Source organism: Equus caballus, chromosome 1 (assembly GCF_041296265.1).
Source record: "Equus caballus isolate H_3958 breed thoroughbred chromosome 1, TB-T2T, whole genome shotgun sequence".
Classification (NCBI taxonomy): domain Eukaryota; kingdom Metazoa; phylum Chordata; class Mammalia; order Perissodactyla; family Equidae; genus Equus; species Equus caballus.
In genome coordinates this window covers 56975861-56997789 of record NC_091684.1, presented here as the reverse complement: position 1 = coordinate 56997789, position 21929 = coordinate 56975861, and the positions used below count along the sequence as shown (strand labels likewise).

At 36.4% G+C, this 21929-nt stretch overlaps 1 protein-coding gene across 30 annotated transcripts in view; it reads left to right on the top strand.

Moving 5' to 3' along the window:
• The window catches only part of CTNNA3 (catenin alpha 3), a 1507895-nt gene that overhangs the window by 139498 nt on the left and 1346468 nt on the right, over positions 1-21929 (top strand). For all 30 annotated transcript variants that reach the window (XM_070225803.1, XM_070225839.1, XM_070225762.1 and 27 more), the window contains one exon: positions 17460-17579. In XM_070225803.1, coding sequence (XP_070081904.1) covers positions 17460-17579 — 120 coding nt within the window. The remainder of the gene's footprint in view (positions 1-17459; positions 17580-21929) is intronic.

The following is a 21929-nucleotide window of genomic DNA, read 5'->3' as shown; positions in this document are numbered from 1 at the left end:
GAATTATTTAGCCCAACACTTCCCCCAAAGGTATTCTGCAGAACCTGTCTTATAGATTTGCAACATGAAAACGTTTGTTTTGTGGTCAATTTTGCACACAGAAATTCCCTGTGAATGTTTTCCGTGCACATTAACACGTTAAAGTTGATGAGAAATATCTAAGCAAAGAAACTTATTTAACTTTGCTCAGCCCAGAGTTTCCCAAATTCCTTGACTCGAGAACTCTTCTGTAATGCATAATACTGGAACTCTCTCAGACCATACTTTGGAAAATAGTGGTTTAGAAGATTTCTAATGTTTATGGTTATATTAAATGTCTACTTGGAATGAAAAATATTGTTGCAGAGAAACTTCAGTGCCCTTACACTTTAATATCTTCCTGAAGTAGATGGACTTTCCAACAATATGTGATACACACAACTGTCTGACAATATATGTGGTCGCTGACAGTGATGGCAATCTCAGTTCTGTGAGATAGTGAACCTGAGTTGGGACAGTTGTAGTTGTTGGAGACATTTTTCTCAAACCGAGCCTAAAGCTGCCACCTCCTACTTCCGTTCACTGCTTCTAGTTTCACTTTGTGGAGCAACACAGAATCAACGCCATAGGAAAAGGCATTCTTCAAATAACTGATGATTGCTCTCAGGACTTACCTGTTCCTATCTCACCTAGGCTAAGATTTCTTGACCCTTGAACATTCCTTGTATGACAGTTTCAGACTACTCTGGATACTCTAGAATTTCCATATCTTGTAAGATTTTCAGTTTCCTGCTGAAATTTTTAGTCTTCATTTTGATGTACTTGAACATGGTAAGCAGATCTGTTTTATGGTTAAAGTTTGAAAACTGCAGTGTCTAGACACCCTGGGTGTCTGCTTGTGCTATCATTATGCTGGTTTTTGCTCGTGGTGTCTTGTCTTCTCATGTTAATGGCTGTTTTTGTGTGCTAAACATTACCTCTTCTGGGACTCATCTCAGGAAATTTCTCACTGTTTTATTAGCTCTTTGATGTTTTTAGAATGAAGTATTTTATATTTTATCAAATTTTATTAGTTTTCTTCAGCGGAAGGATTGGACTGAAATACTAATTTGCCAATGCAAAAAATGGAAGTCCTCCAAATTCATCTCTGAAAATCATTTTTTATACATCTTCTAGATTATAGGTAACTCCCATAAAATGTTGAAATCGAAACATCTTGAAATAAAAAAGTCTCTGATATGAACATTCCATAATGTACTCAGACAATAGCCTTCCTGATTTAACGTCTAACATTGTCTCCTTGTTCTGACAGCCTTATCATGCTGTTGGTTCATACTGATTTTGTGAGCAATTAAAACCTCCAAGTCTCTGAATGCAAATTCCTCTTAATCCAGTCTTCCTCCTCTGATCTAGTTTTGTCTCTTTATATGCAAAAGTAGACATTTATATTCATTTTATTTTATCTTATTAACTCTTGCTTTTCATTACAGTTTATCCAGATCTTTTTGACTTTTGATTTTCTCTTCCCCTCCTAACCTGGTGTCTTTTTCAGATTTCTTTAACCATGATATTCATGAAAAATGTTTTAATGTCGTGGAAAGCAGTGATATTAGCTTCCTTTCAGATAACATCCATCAAATATTAACGTATTTTGAGTAAAGTTGTTGAAATGAGCTTCAAACTCGCTTCACTGGACTACTATATAAACCATGTTTCTTTATTTTATCCTCAAGCGCTTTCTCAAGGGCCTTGCTGAAATCTAGATGTATTGTCTGTGGCACTGCATATTTATCACTTCAGTAACTCCAGTTATAAAGGAAATGAGGTTAGTTTGGCATGGCTTGCTCTTAATAACCCCATAAGAGCTCTAAGTGACCATTGCTTCCTTGCTTTTATTCCTTCCTTCTTTCCTTTTTTTTTGCCTGATTAAGATCAGCCCTGAGCCAACATCTGTGCCAATCCTCCTCCATTTTGTATGTGGGATGCCTCCACAGCATGGCTGATGAAGGGAGTAGGTCTGTGCCTGGGATCCGAACCCGTGAATTTGGGCCACCACAGCAGAGAGCATGGAATTTTAACCAGTCGGCCACAGGGCTGGCTCCCTCTCTCTTTTTTTTTGACCTTCATTTTTCAATTACTCACAATCCACTTACTTATAGTTGTAAACCACTTGTATGCTGGGATCTCCTTGCCCTGAAAGATCTAGGTATAATTGGCTTGAAGCTTCATTCCATGTCCTGTCAAATATAAGGTTCTCACCAAGGTTTCTGCAAATTCTTTGGGGCTTGTATTCTCAGGATCATCTCTGGCTCCAAGCTTTTCCTTCACTGAATTACTACAATTTATGGATGGTCTTTGTGTCCCTATTCTATAGTATGATAATCCATAATTAGAAGTTGACCCTTTTCCCCTTGATTTAACACACACAGACTCCAATACTCCCAAACAAAGCATGTTTATGTATATGGCAAACCCTCATGAAACTGGGGAGATGGAAGGGAAGGGATTCTATAGTGTAACGATATATTCTATGTGGCTTCAATTTCTATATTAGAAATCTTCAAAATCCTTTAACAATGTCATCTCATTGTTCTTCCATCTTCTTTTTCCCTACCTGTTCTCCTTCGTTCTTCCTTGCACCCCTAAATTCCTGTTCGTTTGAGTGCAGTAAGAGTTTCTATTTCTCCACCATTGACTTAGCTTCTGCTAATTTGCCCTCAGATATCACTATCCATCTTAAATTACTCCTTCTGATGTTTTCCTCAATTTAGACAGTTTCTATCCTAAGAAGAATTCTGCAGTCAGCTGTCTTTCTGTTCCTTTCTTTCCCTCTCTCTTTCACAAACACACACACACACACACACTATATAATATACCCTACTATATAATAGTCTATTATAGATGTTTTTGGAGGAGAGGGTGTCAACTTTAAAGCTATAGATTTCTTATTCTGGGCACACACTCTTCTTTCAAAAGTGGTGGGCTACCTTTTTATTTCTTGCTCTTGTTTTGCAAATAAAGGACAAAAGCCTGCCTCTCTTTCTCTCCTCCAATCTTATCTTACCATTTCATGCAAGCTTCTGCTCATATGGGGCTTTTTACCCCCGGCACCCTTATATAAATCCCTGCTATATTTTTAGTGTTTATTCTTTACTGTACCAAAGAATTCCTCTGCTATCACAATGTTTCCTTTAGTGGCCTTGCTCTTTTCTTCCTTATTATGAGTTTTTCCAAATAAGAGAATTTTTCATTCTTATTCAGGTATATTCCCTTTCAGATGTCAGGTAAATGAAATGTTACTATACTTTTGATTAATAATCTGTACCTATACATTTCCATGTTTCTTTATGCTTTCTTATCTATATTAAATTATCCTCTTTCTGCTGAGACTACCCCCCAGAGATGCAATTATGATCAAGCATTTATGGGACATATTCTGAGACTGCCAACTAGTGCAAACATGATTCACTGAGTAACTCTCCATAGGATAAGTACTGCCAACCAACACAGAGTTAATATATAATTAAATACATCAAGGATTCCTGACATGGCAGTTTTAAAGGTATCTACTTCCTTAAGGAAATGCGTGTTTTGTTCTGGGAGAAATAGGTCCAAATCAAAGGTAAGAGAGAACAGAGGAAAAAAATGATGTTATTTCAATATTCAATTAATTGTAGAAACTTAGAAAGGCAATTTGGCTTTATTACCACCATTGCTCATAATTTTCTATGGGAATTTAAGTTAAAATTTTTTTCTCTTTGGTACTGTTCAAGTTTTTTGAACTTTTCTGTCGATTTATACTTCTCAAGTTTCTGCATCCTATTTTATCAGCATTTGGATTTTATAAGGGTCAGTTTTATATGAGAGAAAATTGGCTAGGAAGTCTCTTGCTTTCTTTAGGGATTAGGACAATGTGAAGAGAAAACACGGCTTTTGGCACCAGGGAGACCTTGCTTGAATTCTGGCTCTGTTGTCGGTTAGCTGGGTAACTTAGGGAAAGTTAAAAATCTATAGCCTTGGTTTCTTCTTCTGAGCCATAGGGATAAAAAAAACTCACTCTGAATACTTTGAAAGGGTCTTGTGAAGAATAAATGATATAATATATAAATTACCTGGAAAGAACCACTGTAAATTCTCTTTCACCTTCCTTTCCCTGTCCTACCTTTCTCCATCATGGTATCTTGCTCCCACTTTTTGGCTCTTCTACTCAATAGTGTCCTTATTCCTAAAAAATGAAGGGAAATAATTTGACTCCTGAGTTGAACTAACTTTTCTGACTTTTTTCATTTTTAATACCATATATAGTTTTATTTATTTTTTTAAAATGAGAATGTTGGTCCCTTTGGATTAGGAAATAGACCAAGGTCTTTACAGGAAATGGGTCCAGTATTTAATAATTCCTTATGTCAAATACATATTTAATATTTGCTGTATACAGTGCTATAAAGAATTTGTACACTGAACAATGATTCTGAATATGAAGAATATTCAGAATGTTAACAGCAAATCTCACCTTACCATGTTGGTAGCTGAGACTTTTTGAGGCCACTTTTTTAAATTAAAAGGCAGGTATGTACCAGCAAAAAGACTTTCTAAGGCTTCTTATTAAAAATATCAGCAATTTATAAGGAGAGAAATGACTGGATAATTAAGAGCTGTTAGAAGCCAGCATATTCTGCAGAAGATCTTAGGCAAATACACAGAAGAATATTAAGGTTTAAAGAAAAAAGCAAGTCACAAGACTGGTGTTAATGATGGAATAGGAGAAACAAGAAAATGGAGACAAATAGGGCATAAATACTTGGATTTATGCTGAATTTCATACTGAAAACTTTAGGGACAAAGAAAATTTAAGCCATATAAAACCTGTAACTTTTAAAAAGAGCAGCTTCATTCCAGGTAGCTCCAGTTGGGTTAATTAATTAGTCTATTCAGCAGATGGTTATTTTTTGTGTGCTTAGTATGTGCCAGTCACCAAACTATGTGCTAAGAATTCCAATTAAAAAAAAAAAAACTATCATGGTCCTGCTGTCCTAGAATTTATAGACTAGATAAGAAATAAATTAACAATATAGAATTACTATGATAGAAGTTGGTATAAGGTGTTATGGAGGCATGATGGCAATTGTATCAAGTGAGAGTTTTGAATGAATAATGCCTGGCCAAGTTTGGAGAAAGTTAACCAGACAAAGAAGGTAGTGGGGCAGAGAGCATTTTAACTGGAGGAAACAGTACATGCTCAGATACCTGCAATAGTTCTGAATGGCTGGGATGAAGGATTATTGCATGGAAGGAAAATGAGTTGAAGCTGGAGAGGTAGGCATAAACCTACTTGTGAAAGGCCTATGTGCTAAGTTAAAAAGTTCAAACTATAGTCTAAAGACTAAGGGGAAACCATTAAAGATTTTTAAGCAGGGAAATTGTACAAACAGTTTTCATTTTAGGATGTTACTGTGGCAGCAATGGACAAGGAGGCCAGAGTGGAGGCAGAGAGGCCAGTGATGAGGCTGATGCAGTCATCTGGTTATGAAATGATGGTGTGGGGTGGGGAATGAATGAAAAAAATGAAGGGGGAACAGTCTACAACTTGGAAAGTGATAGAAATCTTTTCAGAGGGAGACGTAAGCATCAAGCTGCCTTCCAGCAATCTAGTTGAGCATTGAGGACATTGGTTTGCTGTTTATGGAGAGGAGAAACAGTTTAAGAATTTTACGCATATTGAATTTGAGGCACATATGAGAGATAGATACTGAAAAAAATGTTTGGAGCAAAGAAGACAAGAGATAGATTTGGCAAGCCTCAAGAAATAAGCATCAGGAGAAGCAATAGGTTTGTATGAGGTCACCTGGGGAAGTTTTATAGTGTGAACTTAAACCTTTGGTCTCAAATCTTTAAGACTTTGTGATTTAGTAGAAAATTCACTGAATGAAGAGTCAATAGGTTTGTGTTCAGTCTCGCCTCAGTAGGGGAGCTGCTGCCCGTGGCACAGCACCATACGAATAGGAAGAGATCCCTTAGCTCTCAGCTTCTCCTAGGGGAGGGGAGGGGGGTTCACAGTCCAACACCCCTACTTTTTTGAGGGCACTCGCCAGAGGACTGGCTCTGTCTTGCCAGTCTTGGAGCTCTGATGGATCCAGCACAGTCTAGCCACCTAGGAATGGAGAGAGTGGTTTGGACTGGTAGATACAACAGCTCTCCTATGGCTCAGCACAGAGCAGGCAGACAAAAACCATAGTTACCTGTTTCTCCCTAGTAAGGGAGAGAGTTATTATAAGCTAGGCTGATTGGTGGCAGTCTTCTCCTGGATGAAGCCAGTCCATGAAGACTGGGAAAGGTCCTGGCTTTGTCTAACATGGAGACACTAACACAGAGAGTCAAGGAAAGTGAAGAATCAGACAAAAATATTCCAAATAAAGGAATAAGATGAATCTCCAGAAACTAACCCTAATGAAACAGAGTTATATGATTTACCTGACAGAGTTCAAAGTAACAGTCATAAAGTGGCTCACCAAGACCAAGAGAACAATCCATGAACAAAACAAGAATTTCAACAAAGAAATAGAGAATATAAAAAGTACCAAGCCTAAATCATGGAGCAAAAGAACACAATAATTGAACTGAAAAATTTAATAGAGGGATTCAACAACAGAAGAAGAGATCAGCAGTGAACTTGAAGATATGTCATTGGAAATATATCAGTCAGAAGAGCAAAAAGAAACAGAAATGAGAGGCTGGCCTGGTTGCATAGTGGTTAGGTTCACATGTTCCTCTTCAGCAGCCTGGGGTTCACAGATTCAGATCCTGGGTGTGGGCCTACACATCGTTCATCAAGCCATGCTGTGGTGGCATCCCATATACAAAATAGAGGAAGATTGGCACAGATGTTAGCTCAGGGACAATCTTCCTCACCAAAAAAAAAAAAAAAAAAAAAAAAAAAGAAAGAAAGAAAGAAAAAGAAAAGAAACAGAAATTAAAGGAGTGAAGAAAGCATAAGGGATTTATGGGATACCATCAAACAGTTCAATATATGCATTTATGGGAGTCCCAGAAGAAGAAGAGCTAGAGAGAAGGGACCAAAAGACTTACTCAAAGAAATAATGGCAGAAAACACCCCAAATCTGGGGAAAGAAATGGGCATCCAGATCCAAGTAGCCCAAAAGACACCAAAAAGGATGAACCCAAAGAAATATACACTGAGACACATTATACTCAAACTGTCTAAAGTCAAAGACAAAGAGAGAGTGAAGAAACAAGAACAAGAGAAAAGTGACTTGTCACAAACAAGAAAACCACTATAAGGCTATCAGTGGATTTTTCAGTAGAAACTTTGCAGGCCAGAAAGGAGTGGGATGATATATTCAAAGTGCTGAAAGAAAAATCTGCCAACAAAGAATACTATACCCAGCAAAACTGGTCTTCAAAAATGGAAAGATAAAGTTTCCTAGACAAACAAAAGCTGAGGGAATTCATCACTACTCCTCCTGGCTTACAAGAAGAGCTAAAGGGAGTACTCCAAGTTGAAATGAAAAGATACTAAACCGCAACACTACGGCATAAGAAAGTATGAAACTCAGTGGTAAATGTAAATATATAGACAAATACAGAATACTATATACTGTAATGGGGTAAATCACTTTTAATATTTTAAATCACAATGATTTAATGGGTAAATCACTTTTAATTTTAGTTCTAGTATAAAAGGTAAAAGACAAAAGTGTTAAAAATAGGTATAACTAAAAAAATGGTAAAAATACACAATATGAATAGATGTAAATTGTGACAACAATAACATAAAACATATGCATGTAGGAGAAGTAAAAGTATAGCTTTTGTATGTGATTGAACTTAAGTGTTATCAGCTTAAAATAGACTGTTATAACTATAAGATAGTTTATGTAAGCCCTAAGGTAATCACAAAAATACTCATAGAAGTTACACAAAAGAAGAAAAAGGAAGCAAAGCATATCAATACAAAAAAATCAACAAAACACAGAGGAAGACAGCAAGAGAGGAAAAGACAGAAAAAAGAACTACAAGATTAACAGAAAGAAACTAAAAAAATGGTAATAGTAAATCCTTCCCTATCAATAATTACTTTAAGTGTCAATGGGTTAGACTCCTCAATCGAAGGACAGATAGTGGCTGAATGGATTAAAAAAACAAGACCCAACTATATACTATGTACAAAAAACTCACTTTAGATTTAAGGACACATATAGGCTGAAAGTGAAGGGATGGAAAAAGATATTCCATGCAAATGGTAATCAAAGTAGAGAAGAGGCTATACTTATATCAGACAAAATAGACTTTAAGTCAAAAACTGTCAAAAGAGACAAAGAAGGACATTATATAATGATAAAAGGGTTAATCCACCAGGAAGATATAACAATTATAATTATATATGTACCCAACATCAGAGAACCTAAATGTATGAAGCAAACATTAACAGAACTGAAGAGACAAATAGATAGCAATAAAGTAGGTAGGAGACTTAAATACCTCACTTTCAATAATGGATAGAACATCTGGACAGAAGATCAATAAAAAAATAGAAGACTTGAACAGCACTCTAGACCAAATGGATCTAACAGACATATACAGAACACTCCACTCAACAGCAGCAAAATGCACATTCTTCTCAAGTGTACTTGGCTCTTTCTCTAGGATAGATTACATTTCAGGTCACACAAAAGTCTTAATGAATCTAAGAAGATTGAAATCACACCATGTACCTTTTCTGGCCACAATGGAATGAAACTAGAAATCAACAGCAGCAGGAAAACTGGAAAAATTACAGATATCTGGAAATTATACAACACACTTTTGAACAACCATTTGGTCAAAGAAGAAACCAGAAATTAGAAAATTTTTTGAGACAAATGAAAATGAAAACACAGCACGCCAAAACTTATGGGATGCAGCAAATCTGTACTAAGAGGGAATTTCATAGTGATAAATCCTTACATTAAAAAAGAAGAAACATCTCAAACAGACAACCTAACTTTATACCTCAAAGAACTAGAAAAGAAGAACTAAGCCCAAAGTTAGAAGACGGAAGAAAATAACAAAGATTAGAGCAGAAATAAATAAAACAGAAAATAGAAAAAAATCAACAAAACTAAAAATTTTTTTTTAAAAAGCTAAACAAAATTGTCAACCCATAGCTAGACTAAGAATAAAACAGAGAAGACTCAAATAAATAAAACCAGAAACAAAAGAGGAGACATTACAACTGATACCACAGAAATAAAAAGGATCATAAGAGACTACTATAAATAATTATACACCAACTTACTGGATAACCTAGAAGAAAGGTATCAATTCCTAGAAACATACAACTTACCAAGACTAAATCATGAAAAAATAGAAAGTCTGAACAGAACTATAACTAATATAGAGGTTGAATCAATTGTCAAAACCTCCCAACAAAGAAAAGGCCAGGACCAGTGGTTTCATTGGTGAATTCTACCAAACATTTAAGAAGAATTAATGTCAATACTTCTCAAACTCTTCCAAACTATTGAAAAGGAGGGAGCACTTCCAAACTCATTTTATGAGGCCAGCATTACTCTGACATCAAAGCTAGATAAGAATACTACAAGAAAATAAAATTGTAGGCCAATATACCTGATTGATATACATGCAAAAATCCTCAACAAAATACTAACAAACTGAATTCAACAGCATATCAAAGGGATTACACGCTACAGCCAAGTAGGTTTTCCATAAGATACAAGGATGCTTCAACATGTGAAAATCAATTAATGTGATACAGCACATTAACAGAATAAATGATAAAAGTTACATGATTATTTCAATAGATGTAGATCAAGTGCTTGAAAAAATTCAAAATCCTTTAATGATGAAAATTTTCAACAAACTAGGAACAGAAAGAAAATAGTGGGCCCAGTCCCATGGCCAAGTGGTTAAGTTGGCGCGCTCCACTTCGATGGGCCAGGGTTTTGCTGGTTTGGATCCTGGGCATGGACATGACACCGCTCATCAGGCCACGGTGAGGTGGCATCCCACGTAGCAAAGCCAGAAGGACCTACAACTGGAATATACAACTATGTGCTGGGGGGGTTTTGGGCAGAAAGAAAAGAAAAAGGGGGAAAAAAGGAAGATTGGCAACAGATGTTAGCTCAGATGCCAATCTTCAAAAAAAAAAGAAAGAAAATAGCTCAACATAATTAAGTCCATATATGACAAGCCCACACCTAACATCATACTCAATGGTGAAAAACTGCAAGCTTTTCCTCTAAGATCAGGAACAAGACAGAGATGCCCGCTCTCACTGCTTCTACTCAACATAGTACTGGAAGTCCTAGCCAGAGCAAATAGTCAAGAAAAAGAACTTAAAGGCCTCTAAATAGGAAGGGAAGAAATAAAGCTATCTCTATTTGCAGATAACATTTTAAACAGTCATTTGTTGCTTAATGATGAGGATACATTCTATGAAATGTGTTATTAGGCAGTTTCATTGTGCGAACATCATAGAGTGTACTTACACAAACCTAGATGGTATAGCCTACTACATACATAGGCTATATGGTACTAAGCTTATGGGATCACCATCATATATGCAATTCATCGTTGTCCGAGATGTCATTATGCGGCATGTAAATGTATATAGAAAACCCTAAAGACTCCACCAAAAAACTGTTAGAACTAATAAACGAATTCAGTAAAGTTGTAGGATACAAAATCAGCCTACAAAAATCAGTTTCATTTCTATACACTTACAGTGAACTATCTGAAAAGGATATTAGGAAAACAATCCTATTTACAATAGCATCAAAAAGAATAAAATACTTAGGAATAAACTTACTTAAGAAGGCAAATGACTTGTAATACCAAAAACTACAAAACATTGATGAAAGAAATTAAAGAAGACACAAATGGGAAGACACCCTCTGTTTATGGTTTGAAAGAATTAATAGTGCTAAAATATCCGTACTGCCCAGAGCAATTTACAGATTCCATGCAATTCCTATCAAAATACCAATGGCATTTTTTTCCAGAAATTGAAAAAACAATTCTACAACTCATATGGAACCACAAAAGACCACGAATGGCCAAATCAATTCTGAGGAAGAAAGAACAAAGCTGGAGGACTCACACTTCTTGATTTCAAAATAGATTACAAAGCTACAGTAATTGAAACATTATGGTACTGGCATAAAGTCAGACACCTAGACCAATGGAAAAGAATGGAGACCCAAGAAATAAATCCGTGCATATACACTGGTATTGAACTGATCTTCACCAAGGGTGCCAAGAATACACAATTGGGAAATGAGAGTCTCTTCAACAAACGATGTTGGAAAAACTGGATATCCACATGTAAATGAACAGAATTGGACCCTTAGTTTATAGAAAAATCTGCTCAAAATGTAAAGACTTAAATGTAAGACCTGAAACTGTAAAATTTCTAGAAGAAAACATAGGGGAAAAGCTTCATGATATTGGTCTTGACAATAATTTCATGGATATGACACCAAAAACACAGGCAATAAAACCCAGACAAGTGAGACTACATCAAACTAAAAAGCTTCTGTACAGCAAACAGTCAACACAGTGACAAGGCAACCTATGGAATGGGAGAAAATATTTGCAAACCGTATACCTGATAAGTGGTTAGCATCCAAATATATAAGGAACTCCTACAACACAATAGAAAAAACTAATAAGCCAATTAAAAAATGGGCTAAAGATTTGAATAGATATTTCTCCGAAGAAGACATACAAATGGCCAACAGATATATGAAAAAATGTTCAACATCACCAACCATCAGGGAAATGTAAATCAAAACCACAACGAGATACCACCTCACAGCTGTCAGGATGGCTATTATAAAAAAATAAAAAGACAACAAGTGTTAGTGAGGATGTGGAGAAATTGGAACACTTGTACACTGTTGATGGGAATGAAAATGGTATAGCTGCTATGGAAAACGGTATGGAGGTTCCTCAAAAAATTAAAAATACAACTACCATGTGATTCAGCTATCCATCTTCTAAATATTTATCCAAAAGAATTGAGATCGAGATTTCAAAGAGACATTAGCACTCCCATGTTCCTTACAGCACTATTCACTATAGTCAAGATGTGGAAACAATCTAAATGTTCATTGACAAATTAATGGTTAAACAAAATGTGGTGTATATGTACAATGGAATGCTGTTTAGTCTTAGAAAAGAAGGAAATGCTATAATATGCAACAACATGGATGAAGACGTTATGCTAAGTAATCGAAGACAGTCACAGAAAGACAAATACGGCATGATTGCACTTATATTATGTATCTAGTCAAAAATCATGGAATTAAAGAGTAGAATAGTGGTTTCCAGGGGCTAGGGAGGAGAGGGAAATGGGGCGTTAGTAATCAATGGGCATAAAGTTTCAGTTAAGCAAGATGAGTAAACTAGAGATCTTATGTAGAATATTATACCTATAGTCAGCAATAATGTACTGTATGCTTAAAATGCTTAGGCGCATAGATTGCATGTTGTGTTCTTGTCACAATAAAATAAAATTAAAAATAAATAAGAAAAATTTTGTGACAATATTCAAGAAAAAATCTAAATAAATGTATCTTTCTATTTGAGATGAGGCTCAGAAAACAATTATTGAATGACTGTTTTGTTTAGTTCTCATTCAGTCCTGAAAGGTGTCATGAGTTTAATGACAATGGTCTACAATTGTATGGAACTTTCAAATTCATAAGGCAATAATCTGTAAAGCTAGATTGTAAGCTTTATTAGGGCAAGAGCTGTTTCTCTTTTGTTTTCCTCTATTTCTTGTGAGGCTGGCATGTTTCCACGCCTGTGTGACATATTCACTGAATGAATGTCTTTCATTTTTCCTCAACTGTTTTCAGATTTTTGAAAGGTTCAGTTTTTTAAAACAACCTTTTAAAGTAGGCAGGCAAGGACAATTTCTCCCATTTTACAGATAACACCATCAAGTATTGGATTAGTAGTGACTCGTCCAAAGGTGTGAAATTATTAAATGGCATAGCAAGCACGTGAACTCAGACTTCAAGACCAACGTGCTTCCAACTCCATAGGACTATTTCTAATTTAGATCTCAAGCCCAATTTTGTTCTATGTTCTTAATTTAACTTTTGCTACCATTTCATACAGTAAAAGATCATTTGAGATATATATGTGTTTCAATTTTCTGCTCTAGCCGTAATCTTCCTTTTAATGAGTGTATTATCATCTTGTACATTCATTTGGAAAATATGTATGAAAGTCAATGGATTAAGTTCAGAAAAATGAAATCATTTTTTTCTCAGTAATACTTCACTTTGAATTCTCTGTGATTGCCATATTTAAGTAAGGTGGATTAGCCATTTCTTATACTTAAAACAATTTCTTTTTACTCTAAACATTAATATTTGTAGAGCATTAATAGATTATTCTTTTGATTATTCCTTCCTTCTGCTTTAGTCTCCAGAATCTCTTGGCATTGTTTCAAACTGGCATCATAGGGACACTAAGATCTCACTTGGTGATTCAGTGCTTTCAATCAGGTGCTTATTGGATACTCTTTTGTAGACATAAGCTGTGAGTATGAGATTTCTTTTTATGTTACAGGTAACATCCAGCCACCTTGTACAAATGCACGAGATGTTAAATAAGGAAAAATGACAACTGTTGAGCTGGCTGTGCTTTTGGAGCCGCGCTGCTGGGCGTCTTTTCATTATGGGAATAAGCAGGCTGCTGGAGCTGCGCAGTGGTTTGAATCTATTGATCCGACTGCAAGAGGCAGCCAGGGCGCTGGCAGCGAGGGCCGGGGAAGCTTTCCTTGCCAGAGCCCTGGCTGCATTTTTTCCTGCTGCTTCAGCTGGTTTCTTCTTGTTCTCTTTCTCAAATTACTCCATGAATCTACATAATTTTTGTGAACTCGTTGAATGCGTATTTGTATGGAACATTGGCTTAGATTTATCTAAAAATATGTTGTCAGGAAAAGGAGGAAAATGTTTTTGGGAAGAGGGAATGCTGAGTCAAACTAGACATTTTCTCTGCTGCTTTATTCATGTTTCTCTTTCCTGCAAAACAGATTTTCAGTTATTTTAGTGGGAGATGAGCAATCATGGTCTCTGTTGTTTTATTCGGTGGGTTACTATTATTGTTATTTCTGACGAGAAAGGAATTTGATGAGAAAACACTCTGGGATGTCTACAATGCTTACTTTCATGGTGAATGTTGGGCTTAGAGATGCTGTTTGCATCTTCTCATTCTTATCTGCCCTGTGGTATTTGATAAGGTAGCCAAATAGGACAGAATTTGGATTTGTTTCTCAGTTCAGATGCCAATTTAATATTCAGTTTCAACAGTTTTAGAATATGCCTAGGTTTGTTCTGGGTTCAGATTTATTCACGGGTTTTTTTTTTTGGCGAGGAAGATTGGCACTGAGCTAACATCTGTTGCCAATCTTTCTTCTTTGGCTTGAGGAATATTGTCGCTGAGTTCACATCTTCCTCTATTTTGTATGTGGGATGCTGCCACAACATGACTTGATGAGTGGTGTGTAGGTCCATGCCCGGGATCTGAACCTGCGAACCTTGGGCCACTGAAGCAGAATGCATGAATTTACCTACTGGGCTGACCCCAACTGGGCTTTTTTTAAAGTTTAAGTTTGATTTGTAACGAGTTAAAAATATTAACACAGGATAAATTCAGTGTTTGACAAATTATTTTGGGGTTCTTGGCTCACTTTAAATTCCCTCTCAAAACTTTGAACAGGTAAAATCCAGGAATATTAAAATTTCTTTGGGTAATTGTGCTTTCTTTCCCAATTTGTCTTCAACTGAGAGATTATTTATTTTGGGAAATAGTCAATACAATGAAATTTCATTGCACTGAACTAATGAAAATTTCAAGAGATCTGTTTCAATGATCAAGCACAGTGATCTATTGGAACAAAAAATCCTCAAATCAAGTCAACTTCGAATCTCTTTAAGTAAAATCTAAACCTCATCTTAACCGTTGTCTTATTTTTATCTTCTGTACTTCAACCTCACCTGCAAGGTCAAATGACTGCTTTTACTCTTTAGCATCTTTAAGTGTATATGTGGGCAGATGGGGATGGAGTATGTTTAATAAGGATCTAACCCAAAGTTACACCATAGATTTTGTATGACCTCTCGTTGGCCATTATTTATTGTCTTAAGTAAAACAATCTACTTATATGAGTGAATCATCATAGTTTGAGTATTTTGAGCTATTTAGTATCAATAAGTGGAGGATATAAGTCCTGATAATGAAAGTTCAAGCTAAAGTCTCCACATATGCAAACTCTGACCTTTAATGGAAACATTTTGTGGTGATGGATCATTACTGGATTTTCTTCCTTTCTTCTTTGGTCATGGACATATTTCCCAGAAGTATCGGTTTTCATGTTTCTTATTTTGAAACCTTACAAATGTGTTTAACCGAAAGTTCCTACTTGGAGCTGTATAAAGTTCACAGAGACAAATACAAAGAAGAAATATTTAAGAAGTAGAGCTAATATTTCTTAGGGAAGAGAAAGTGCTTAAAATTAAACTGATTGATTGGTAAAATGGTTTATAGTAATTATAGATAAAATTATTTAAATTGTTTAGAATCTTGGATCTGTTATTGATTTGAACAAAGTGAGAAGGGACCAAGAAATGGGCAAGGCACAGAAATGATCAGACAATATGACTAAATAGTTAATATAAAGGTCATTAAAATTATATTAAAAGAAATTTGTTTTCTATGCTACAAAAGGGGAAAAACGAGCAGACTTTGGCTCGTTTAAACACTTTGGCTGTGTTTAAACAGATGGGTAGAATCAGTTCCCATTTTAAGGCTTTGAAAACTCTTCCTGTGATTTGAGCCCCAACTCACATTTCCTTGTGCCTTCTATGTGGCCCGAGTCCCTCAATGAGGATCAATGAGTTTTTTCTGTTTCAGCACGTGTTACTTTTATCTCTTTTTGCACTCCCTTTACTGTTCTACCTTGTGTTGGAGTTAATGGTAGAGTAGAAGAAGCACAAATGTTGTAGTAAAGACCCAGTTCAAACTTTCTGAGTCCCAGTTTACTTGCTCGTAGGATGGGGTGAGAAATAGGAGGGCCCGTGGTTCTCGTGAGGATTAAATTGGAAAGCATAAAGGTCCGGGCACTGAGCAGGCGCTCAATCAATGTCAGGGTTGTCAGTGTTCTTTTCGTTTCTGAGTTTCATGTCTAGTTTCCAAGTTCCTTTGAGGTAGGAAATATGTTTTATATTCATAGTGTCTTGTGCATAGTAGGTTCTAAAAGATTATTTGTTGAATTTAATTTACTGTCCTGCTGTGGAAGCTTAGTACTGTTATTTCCCATTTCTTTTTCCTCTGTCACCTTGAATTGAGATAAACATGTTGCTCTCATGAAATTGAGGATTTAATTCAGTAAAATGACATTATAATATGACTTATTCCGTAGAGTTTTAAATAGTAAGGGTCAAATAATTTCCCTGGAAACTTAATTGTATTCTATAAAATCTTATTAGCCTGTCTCAAAGCATCACAGTCACGGTGGAGTTCTGGTGTGTTCAAGATGGTGAAGTCTCTATCTGTAGAAATCTATCTAATGGCATGCAGTGAGAATGTGGGAAATAAGAGACTAGAAAGCAAATGCAAATCTCTTGCAAATGACATTACTTGACATTTTCAATCACTAATCCTCCAAAGTGTGTTCTAATTTACTAAAATAAACCAAGAATTCAATTTCTTGTGAGCACCCTTTGCTTGATTAATTATTAGTAGCAGAACGATATTCTGTGCCCACTGCAATTTGTCTCCTTTGTGTTTATCTAGTCTCTGACATAAGGATGAACAGAGGCATTCTGATTCAGCAGAACTCATTTCGTAACTCACCGTGTTACAGAGCAGAAATGAATAAACGTTTGTTGAACATGCTACATATGCTTTGATCATCAAAATGTTAGTTTCCCTTCCTTCTCGAAATCTAAGATCTGAGAGAGCTTCCTGGCTGAAGTTTGCTGGGTGCCTATTCAAGCATAGTTATTTCTACAGAGGCAAGCAGCTACCTTTATAGAAATTTGTTTCCATGATTAGAATGCGAGGACTCTTTTAATACTTCCTCATTATGATTTGAAATTATACATTCATTGCAATTTTTTTCTTTAAATGTAGCAGAGTATCCTAAAACATGAAGAGTTTTTTTTTTTTTTTTTTTTAATGCAGTACGCTCTTTTGTTGGAATGAGGACTAAACAGGAGTTTCATTCATGCAACAGTGTAGCTTGTTTTTAGGATACAGTTTCTAATTCTCTATAATTGTGCCTAGTTATTTCATTGAAAGGCAATTAGCTAGCATTTGGTATCCCTGTATTATGAACGGGAGAAACTGAGGCTCAGTATGGGCTATTTCTCTCTGTTAGCCGGTTAGGAATTTGAGAAAAATGTGCTGCTATCCTAATGACTTACTTTTGTTTTCAATTTCAGTTTCAAAGGACATTTGAGTCTCTTAAAAATGTTTCCGACAAATCTGACCTTCAGAAAACCTACCAGAAGCTTGGGAAGGAGCTGGAAAATCTGGATTATTTAGCCTTCAAACGTCAGCAGGTAGGAGTCAGAGTTCTTCTTGGTGGAGGAGATGAACACTTTAGTCTTCCTGCCGTCCTGCCTGTTAAGAGGTTCAGGTGGGTCTGGGGAGACTTCTCTTTTAATGTTTAAGGCAGAAATAAGGTGTGCTGTGCTGTGCTGACCTGCCGTGTTCATACAGCTTCCTCAGCTTTCAGTGTGATCTTTGCTTTTAGATGTGTACTTTAGCGGTTTCCACATGTCCTTGTATTTTTCTTAAAAAGAACCTGCTGCTGGTTTGTGAAGGTCCAACTACCCTTTGACTAAGATGCCTCAGTAGCATAAAGGGAATGTCTATGATGGCGTGGCCAGACGGCTTTTATATTTAACAGGGGGATCCTGGAGGAGAAAAATCACCTCAAGCCCAGGTAAAAGACCTGGGTATACATACAAAATTAAGGAAAAGAGTCATAAATATACCAAAATAGATTTTTTTCCCCATTATCTTTAGTTTTCTTGTTTGACCTCTGGAGATTAGTAAAAATTTGCTAAATGCGTAAGTTTGAAGGATAATATACTTTACAAATGCAAGTTTTTTTCACCTCCTTGCATAGACTGCAAGATAGATTGAGAGCCAAAATAGGCTTTTGTGGGGTTGCTTTTAGAATTAGTATTTTATAATATTAATAATCGTTAAATTCTGTGTGTTTTGAGATACTGAACCAAGCTGGACCTTCTCCACTTTCTTCAAGCCACTAGGTGTCAGGGTCGTCAAGGTTTTACTTTGATCCAATGTTTATTCCGATCAGAACAGCCAGTTAGACGTTTAAATTAGGTTACATGAAATTCGGGAATGTGCTCAATGATGGATAGCTTCTAGAAAAATGACTAAGTGGCTGACTCGCATGGCCAGGCACTGAGTCCATTACTCGTCTTTCCTGCTACTGTGGCAGAGGGTGTTACTTTCTTGCCATTGCCTAATTCACAAATTTTGGGTCTTTTGTGGGGAGGGTTTGGGGGTCGGGGGGTGATTTCAAAGCAGGACTTCCTATATTTAGTTACACCTCATGAAGTCAACATGGTAAGGTCTAGAAATACTGACTTGAAAAGAGAATTATGTTCTAGGCTTTGCTTTATCACAGACATTACATGGGCATTTGACCCTCCCATGACCCTATTTTCCTAGGAGTTATATTTGTCTTGTAGAATGTTCCTAGGCAAATGCAGTGTCTCAGCAAATATTTTAATTTATATAAAAAAGGACACACTACCCATTTAAGTTTTATTTATTTATTTTTTAATTAGTAGTGTCCTAGGTATTAGCACATGCAACAGAAGCAGTCAGTTACTGAGAGCTACTACACTAAGCTCCCAGATGCTGCTGCTTAAAATTCACACCATGAATGACAGTTCTGGCTTATGCAATTTTTAGAACAGTTTTGTTTCCAAGAGTCATATTTTACCACTAAGGGGTATTTGAGTTGGCAGGCAGTAGTCACTGTCCTCTTCTCTTAGCCTTTCTCATTAGCACATCCTCAGTGATTAGATTCTTACATTAGCTAATTGTGAGTTTGGAAAAATGTGAATGCTTCAAGGGCAGAAGGGCAAAACTCTGGGAAAATGGCGTTGATAGGTAATTGCACATGTATGTGAGGAAAAGATGGGCACATGGAGTAAATATATATGTTTTCTTATGTATATGTATATATGTCATATATATGGTTTATTAAATGAAAACTATATGCCACGTAGTGTGATTAATAGATTTACAGATTAGATCATAAGATGCTTATAACATTATAATGGATTTGGTTTTATGAGCACCATTTTACAGAAGAGAAAACTGTTGAGAGAGTTAAGTAACTTGCCTAAGGCCATTGGGCTAATAAGATGTGAAGCTGGGCTTCAAATCTGAATCAGTCCGACTCCAAACCTGGACATTTTGCAGATCTTATTCCCAATAGCCCTGCAGGGAGCCAGGCTGGGGGACAGTAAAGTGAGGAGTTCTAGGCATGCAATATGAATGCAGTTTTAGAAGAGGCCAGATCGGGCTTAAAGAGACATTTGAAAATGGGCCTCTGGTGAGAGGCAAAAGACAGGGCCAGTTCTCTCCCCATCTCTTCCTCTCATGCAAATTGTTCAGTATATACAAAAACACAAAAGGAGTTTTGAAAGAACGTCAGACAGCTAAGAAAATGTATAAAACTTTATTTTTACAATCTTCTAAATCTTACGTCTGGTAACCCTAGTTCTAGTGAAATTTATTCACACAAGGCTAGTTTTTAAACTCAGAAGGACAAATCCTTATGAAGTGGATTTATCTGCACATATAGCATACTGCCAACCCCTTGTCTTACTCGACTCCACCTTTCCCTATATCTAGTGATTATTTTTTTTCTTCCTGGCAAGATGGAAGGGGAATTGGAGGGAAATGGTCAGAATGAGAAGGATGGTAGAGTAGAAAGAAAGTCAGGGACCAAAGAGGGATAAAAAAAGAGAGAAAAGGACTTATACAGATAAGACAAAAGGGATAAAGTAAGGGAAATTAAACTATAGTTTGGTTTATTCTTTATGCATCTAGTAAATTAAAACATTGATTTTTGAAGAATTAAAAAAATCTCAAAATAGAAAAAGGAAAAAGAGAGGAATACGGGAAGACTTAGTGAATGAGGGAGATGGCAGGGAATAGCAAAAACAAACTTTGTTTATTTCCCATTTTGCTTCCAAATGTAGCAGAGTGTCCTAGAAATTTGTTATATTAACCAAGTTCTTCTGTACCAAAGCCACAGATGAACTGTGTTTACTGGATGGGCAGGGTTCAGAGTCAGAACATTAACCTTTCCCTGGCTTGATGGGATTAGTCTTTTCTCTCCCATGCTACCTCCTTTAAAGTCCACAAAACCTATTAAACAAACACCAGAAAGTTTTTCCTACTAGAAAAGATTCGGGTCTCTGTAAAATTGCAATTCAGCAAGAAAGCTTCTGCCTTATAAGGCAGGATTCTTTGTACCAGAGAATTAGTCATGGTTTGTTCCCTGGTCCAACCGTATTTATCATTCCTCATGACAGAACGTAAGCTCCATAAGGACAGGGCCTCATCTGTCACCTTCAGTGCTGTATCCTCTGCAGTGCTCACAACAGTATCTGACCCATGGCAAATGCTCAGTAAATCCTTGGTGGTGCTGTTGTTCCTGTGAACAAGGATGTGTGCCAAAAGTTTTGCCTTAAGATTACAGGCAATTAAAATTGATGTTTTACTGCACTTATAAAATTCAGAAACGCATTAACTCTTAGGCTTCCTGGATGCCAAAGGCTGAAAGATTGCCCCTTGCCTTATGTATCACTTAGATTTTCTCCTAATGTATTTCATTTTTCATCATTTTTTAAACAAACACAAAGTATCAATTTACCTTAACTGTGAATTATGGATGTCCAGTGAATGGACTATAATTATTTTCTGGGACTCATTCATTAGATTTTATTTTCTGCCTCCTTCTATGACATTTTAAACATCATTTGGAGAGATTTCTTTCCAAGGGCCTGATAGATCTCTGGAGTACTCTGCTCTATTCTTTTACTTCTCTTTTTGGAGTTATTGTGCTTTCTCTCCTAGGTATGAGCTTAGCCTTTTCTTTTCTTTTCTTCTTTCCTTTTTTTTTCGTTTTGTTTTTTTAAGAGTGGGTGCTCATTCTTCAGCTATTTCTTAGGCTATATTTTAGGTCAGGGCACAAGCATCTCTCCATTTTCCGAATTTTGAAAAGACTAATGTTGAAAATAGCTTTGAATGGAAAAGGTTAGAGGAGACCATGATAGATGAGGTGGGGGTTTTCCAGGATGAGTCAGCCTGAAGTAAATGGATGACAAAGCAGGATCAACCCAAGAATCTGGACACTTTTTCAGTTTTTACTATCTGGAGATGCAATCTTGGAGTTTATCTGCTTGGATTGCTTGGTTTTTATCCTCCTGGTTGATGTCACATATGAATACCAAGCTTCAGCTATTACTTAGAGCCCAGATTGTTTTTTTGGTGAGGAAGATTTGCCCTGAGCTAGCATCAGTGCCATTCTTCCTCTATTTTGTATGTGGGATGCCTCCATAGCATGGCTGATGAGTGGAGTAGGTCCACGCCCAGGATCTGAACCTACTAACCTGGGCCACCAAAGTGGAGTGTGCGGAACTTTAACCCCTCATCCCCAGGGCCGGCCCAGAGCCCAGATTTATGTATTAATTTGAGAGGTTATAAATCAAGAGATTTCCTTGGGGCTTTGGTTTTATGGAATAAAATAAAATAAAGTTTGATAATCTGGATTCTAATTTAATTTCTTTCTCTTTTCTTCTACCTTTAACACTTATAAAAGCATTATGACACATTACCTTCCCAGAGGCTTCTGA